General features: G+C 42.6%; 1 protein-coding gene across 1 annotated transcript; it reads right to left on the reverse strand.

Moving 5' to 3' along the window:
• Positions 1 to 735: 735 nt before the first annotated feature.
• On the reverse strand, positions 736 to 5888 carry LOC133012025 (zinc finger protein OZF-like). Its single transcript, XM_061079990.1, has 2 exons — positions 5727 to 5888; positions 736 to 2743 (listed from the first exon to the last, which is right to left on the reverse strand). Exons 1-2 carry the CDS (start codon positions 5755 to 5757, stop codon positions 1383 to 1385), a joined length of 1392 nt encoding a protein of 463 aa, XP_060935973.1. The 5' UTR covers positions 5758 to 5888; the 3' UTR covers positions 736 to 1382.
• Between the last annotated feature and the right edge of the window lie 233 nt (positions 5889 to 6121).

Here is a 6121-nt window from a genome sequence, read left to right on the forward strand (position 1 = left end):
TTTATGTTTGAGCTTCAGAAATGAAATGTGTCTGAATTTAAGCTGGTGCTACTTCTCTATGTGTTTCTAAAGTTGATCTCTAATATACAGTGTGTGAATGAATAAAAATCTCTCAACTGCATCTCCATGGATCCTCATACTGATCGTAATAATAATGGCGGATCCTTTATTGCGTTGGCATCAGATTATGGTGGTGGACCACGACCGAGGTGGCAGCTGACGATGGATCCTAATTGGCGGCAGTGGACAATGACTGTGGATCATGATCTTGCTGGCTGCTGACCATAGACTATGATTGCAGCAGGACTGCTTGACATAGTACACTTGACCAGATACTTGAAGGTCAAGTTTATAGACAATTATTTTTTTTCCAACAAATTTAAATGTCTTTGAATACACATTAATGAATCCAACATATAACAGCGGACGGATAAATGGAGGCAGAAGACGTTATCTTTCTGTGTATTATTTGAATAGCTTAGTATTAATTGCACAATAACAGGGCAGTTATGTTTATACATGGCACTAGGACCAGTTTAATAATAAACACAATTTCATACAATATATATAGTAGGGGGTCCCTGCTCTATCTCTCCATCAGTTTGGAGGTCCTTGGCCTGAAAAACGTTGAAGACCCCTGATTTAGATGAACTTTTAGGTTTCTATTGATTTAGGTTAGTGGGTGTGTGTGTCTCTCTTAAACTCTGGAGTGAATCAAACAAACACAAAGTAAAGTTCAGTTCTGTTCAGGTTTTAATAACTTTGGATGAGTGTTGGTGTTGATAAAGAAAATGTAAAGTGAGACCAGGTCAGTGAGTGTGGAGGAAGACACTCAGACTCTGACATGATACAAGCCAACCGCTGCTTCTGTTCTGATCCTGAAACAGCAGCGCTAATAATTAATGATTAGTCCAAAACCCTGTATTCACACTTGTGTTGCTCCCAGTCAACATTTACTGGGAGATCAACGAGTTCACCTCTCTCATGTGTGTTTGAGTGAGTGGGGGCGGGGCCTGTGTGAGCGTGTGCAATTCTGCATTCCAAATACTGTTGAACTGATAAACAGGTGAAGGAGGGACTCTTTATTCTCTATTTACAACAGTGAACTATGAATATGTATAATATGAATAGCTGCTGATATCAATCCTAATAAATCTTTTGTCGCCAAAAATGCTACTGAATCTCTGCTCTCCTCTATGAATTCCCATATAATAGTTTAATTGGACTTTTGGCTAAATCTTTTACCACACTCAGAGCAACCAATGGTTTCTGTCCTGTATGAATCCTCATATGATTGGTAAAAGTGAGCTTAATGCGAAAACTTTTACCACACTCAGAGCAACTAAATGGTTTCTCTCCTGTATGAATCCTCATATGATTGGTTAAAGTGAGCTTATGGCGAAAACTTTTACCACACTCAGAGCAACCAATGGTTTCTGTCCTGTATGAATCCTCATATGATTGGTTAAAGTGAGCTTAATGCGAAAACTTTTACCACACTCAGAGCAACTAAATGGTTTCTCTCCTGTATGAATCCTCATATGATTGGTTAAAGTGAGCTTATGGCGAAATCTTTTACCACACTCAGGGCAACTAAATGGTTTCTCTCCTGTATGAGATTTTATGTGGGCATTTAGCCCGCTTTTACGATTGAATCTTTTACCACACTCAGAGCAACTAAATGGTTTCTCGTCTTTATGAATTTTCAAGTGTGTTCTCAGCACGTCCCTTCGTCTAAAACTTTTACCACACTCAGAGCAACTGAATTGTTTCTCTCCTGTATGAATCCTCATGTGCAGCTTTAGCTGTTCCTTTCGTCTAAATCTGTTGCCACACTCAGAGCAACTAAATGATTTCTCGTCTTTATGAATTATCAAGTGTTTTCTTAGCATGTCCTTTAGTCTAAAACTTTTACCACACTCAGAGCAACTAAATGGTCTCTCTTCTTTATGTATTGTCATATGACAAGTTAGCTCTCCCTTTGTTCTAAATCTTTTGCCACACTCAGAGCAACTGAATGGTTTCTCTCCTGTATGAATCCTCATATGATTGGTTAAAGTGAGCTTATGGCAAAAACTTTTACCACACTCAGGGCAACTAAATGGTTTCTCTCCTGTATGAATCCTCATGTGCAGCTTTAGCTCTTCTTTTCGTCTAAATCTGTTGCCACACTCAGAGCAACTAAATGATTTCTCTTCTGCATGAATTTTCATATGTAGAGTTAGCTTGGCCTTTAGTCTAAATCTGTTACCACACTCAGAGCACCTAAATGGTTTCTTATCAGTTTCACATCTCATATCACTTAAAGGCTGTTTGTTGTTTCTTATATTCAAACGACCCTGAGGCTCCCTAGTCTCCATCCCATCATCTTCACTCTCTTCAGGCTCAGAAGAGTCCTCAGTCTTGTCCTCAGGACCAGTTTGTAAATGTCCATCAGGACCTGAGTTCCTAGCTGGTTCTGGTTTTCCACCATCCGCTCTGTTCTCCTCATTCTGACTCTGACGAAGCTGTGACGACTGAGGTTTCTCTTCGTCTTCTTCACTCTTCACAGCGAAAGGAGTCAACGTGAACTTGATATCAGTCTCCTCCAGTTGTTGAAGCTGCTCTCCCTCATGATTGGTCCAAGGTTCCTCCTGTTCCTCTTTAATGTGAGGGGGCTCTGAGTCCTCCTGGTCCGTAAGAGGGCTCCACTGCTGCTGCTCAGGGGGAACCTCCTCTTTAATCACCACCGGTTGCAGGAAGTCTGCATGGAGAGTAGAGAGGTTTGGTGTTGTTTGGTCTCAACTAGTGTCACAATACAAAACAATGAGTCGATAGTAGTTTGATAGTATGATATGTAGTTTGTGAGGCTACAGTTGTGTGCAGGTTAATCCTGGGTTGAAAATGACAGAATTACAATGTCATTTATGTGTTGAACCCACAGGATACATGAGATTCTAATTTAAACATTGGGAACACTGGCTCTGGAACAGTTGCTTATGTTAACTGATGAGAGCGTCACGCTGGCTGCTCTTCTAGAGATTCACGGTCTCGCCCACTTTTTTCACATTCTAAGCAGTTCATAGTACAATATACAAACAACATCTTTAAGCACAGCTTCAATGTTACTATGTCCAGGGTTCATACACATTTTGACAAATGGATTTCCATGACTTTTCAATAACTTTAAACCAAATTTCCATGGCGAACATTTTGTGAAATCTCGGTGTATACGCGGAAAAGTGACAAAATGTAGTATTCATACTAATACATGAGAATCCAAGGCATACAGTATACCTTAAATGACACAAACCCAAGTATGCCTGCCTATATTTTGAGCGTATTTCTTTAAAAGCTTTTGAATTATTTAAAACTCAGCGTAAATGAACTAGGGATGGGCATTCCATTAAATTGTCTTAATCAATCGTCGGCAGAATTAACAATCGATTTTTGATTAATCATTAATATTTTTATATTAAAATTCACTATTTATATGCTATATTAAAATGCAGTGAAAATAGAAAAAAACACAGCGTGTTTCTTCATTGGGGTCTTTATTACAAGATGAACAACTCTTGTGGCAGTTAAACGGGATCAATTCAATGGTTACACTTGAAAATATGCGCTGCTGTACTCCTAAGCCCTGCTGAGAGAGCAGATATACGCTGAGAGCTAGCTCGATCTGATGGTTCTCGACCTCTCAGTCCGGTTGTTGTCACGCCCTCACTCCCGGAACCCCTCACCCAGACCCGGGTCTGTCAGGGTTCCCTTCCCCGTGGACTGAGGGTCAGTGTGCGGACAGGAAGCCGAGCAACGGAGGCTTAGCTCCGGGCTGCTTCCTTCAGCTGTTAACATCTTCACTGTGCTGTGTTCAGGGCAACTCGGATATTCAGACCTCCTGCCACATAGCGAACATGCAATAGTTTTCATCGATGAAAAAATGTAATTTACGAAATTCTTAACGATCAATTAATCGATAGTCTATTAATTATGCCCATCCCTAAAATGAACGACATGAAAATATGAATATAACAAATTTCCATGACTTTTCCAAAACTTTTGGTAGATTATTTTTTTTCCATGACTTTTCCAGGCCTGGAAAAACACATTTTAAAATTCCATGACTTTTCCAGGTTTTCCATGACCGTACGAACCCTGTATGTCAAATATGACAGTGAGCACAACTGATAAATGAAAACTGAAAACACAGCTTTCAGACATTACTCTCGTTTCAAACACACAATTAGGTCAATGATCAGTCAGTGAACAATCCATGAATACAGATTTCACTGAGTTTATTTTCTCACATGAATGAATAGAAAATATGTAATGTCTGCTCCAACTTGTACTTCTATAAATAGAGTATTTTCTATTTGTCGCTGCCTTTTATTTAGTCACATCTGAGGCCTTGTATTCATTCATTGTCTCTGTTTTCTATTCTCTGAACTGTAATAAGGTTTTTTTAATTTGACCTGACTGTTTATGTTTTTGTCTCTTACACTTTGTCTTAATGGTTTTAAAGATTTAGGTCAAATTCAGATCAACTTCTTGAAGCTGTTAGTGACGAGTGGCTCTGCCCACATTAAATACATTTTAGAGCCACAACTGTTTGTGTCTTTCGATGAAAAGCAAGCTCCACTAGCTCAGCTACCAGAGAGCAGGTTAGCTCCACTAGCTCAGCTACCAGAGAGCAGGTTAGCTCTACTAGCTTAGCTACCAGAGAGCAGGTTAGCTCCACTAGCTCAGCTACCAGAGAGCAGGTTAGCTCTACTAGCTTAGCTACCAGAGAGCAGGTTAGCTCCACTAGCTCAGCTACCAGAGAGCAGGTTAGCTCTACTAGCTCAGCTACCAGAGAGCAGGTTAGCTCCACTAGCTCAGCTACCAGAGAGCAGGTTAGCTCTACTAGCTTAGCTACCAGAGAGCAGGTTAGCTCCACTAGCTCAGCTACCAGAGAGCAGGTTAGCTCTACTAGCTCAGCTACCAGAGAACAGGTTAGCTCCACTAGCTCATCTACCAGCGAGAACTAATGCTTTGACGTCCGCATCTCTTTCACGGCGGAGCAGTAAAACAAGTCGTTGTTTCTCCAGAGCCTGGGGGGGGGGGGGGGGTCTCAGCGCGTGGCTCTTCGGCCCCTCTGCAGTAGCTCCCTGTGCAGTGTTCATATGTTGAACGGGAACGTCACGTTCATTTGTCAAATCAGCATCGTATCAGACCAGCATGAAAAAAACAGAAGCGGGCATGTGTGTGTGCGCGCGCGCCCGAGCCCAGGCAGCGCGCACACACACACACACAGGCCCAGGGGCCCCGCCCCCACTCACTCGCTCAGGTGGCATGTTTTAACTCTTGTGGAAATAACTATGTAGTCATATAGTCAGATACGGACAATAGGCCTGCATGGTCGTATATAATCAATGCTATGATGTCACCATGTAGTTTTCATTAATATCTTTCTGTAGGCTAATACTTATATGAATGCTATTTGTTAAGTGTTCAAAAAGCTGGGCAGGAACAAGCTGGTGAAAAAAGGAACCCTACAGATGTTTTATTTATTACTATCATAGATAAATATACCAGTATCGTTTCGTATTTGTGGTATCGTATCGAAAGTATCGAGTATCGTGATATTTTGGCAGGTATAGTATCGAAGTCATAATTTTGGTATCGTGACAACACTAAGCTCCACTAGCTCAGCTACCAGAGAGCAGGTTAGCTCCACTAGCTTCCGGCTCCAGGGAGCAGCGACTGACCTATTCTGTGCAGCCTTATTTCGGGCTTCATCGCGGCATCGAGCAGCCTCCTCTGGCGGCAGATCTCCCGCTCGGACCGCTCGGACCGCTCCAGTCTGTCTTCGTACTCTTCCACGGTTTCCTCAAGCACCGCGAGGATCTCCTCCGCCGCCGCCGCTAGCCGCTCGATGAGCATCGCTCTCAGCGCCGGGACTTGAGTCGTTTCTCCTCCTTTCTCCACCTGCAGCAGAAAGTCTTCAGCGGCAGCGCTGATCCGCTCATGTACCGACACCCGCAGCAGCTGCACGGCGGACATGTTCCTCCTCTCTGCACTCTGAGCCTCGAACAAGCGGCAGCGACCCGGGCTGAGCGACGAGACCAATGCGGAAGTGCAAGGAGCTGTGGCCACTTGAGTC

This window comes from Limanda limanda, chromosome 10, assembly GCF_963576545.1.
Source record: "Limanda limanda chromosome 10, fLimLim1.1, whole genome shotgun sequence".
Taxonomy (NCBI): Eukaryota; Metazoa; Chordata; class Actinopteri; order Pleuronectiformes; family Pleuronectidae; genus Limanda; species Limanda limanda.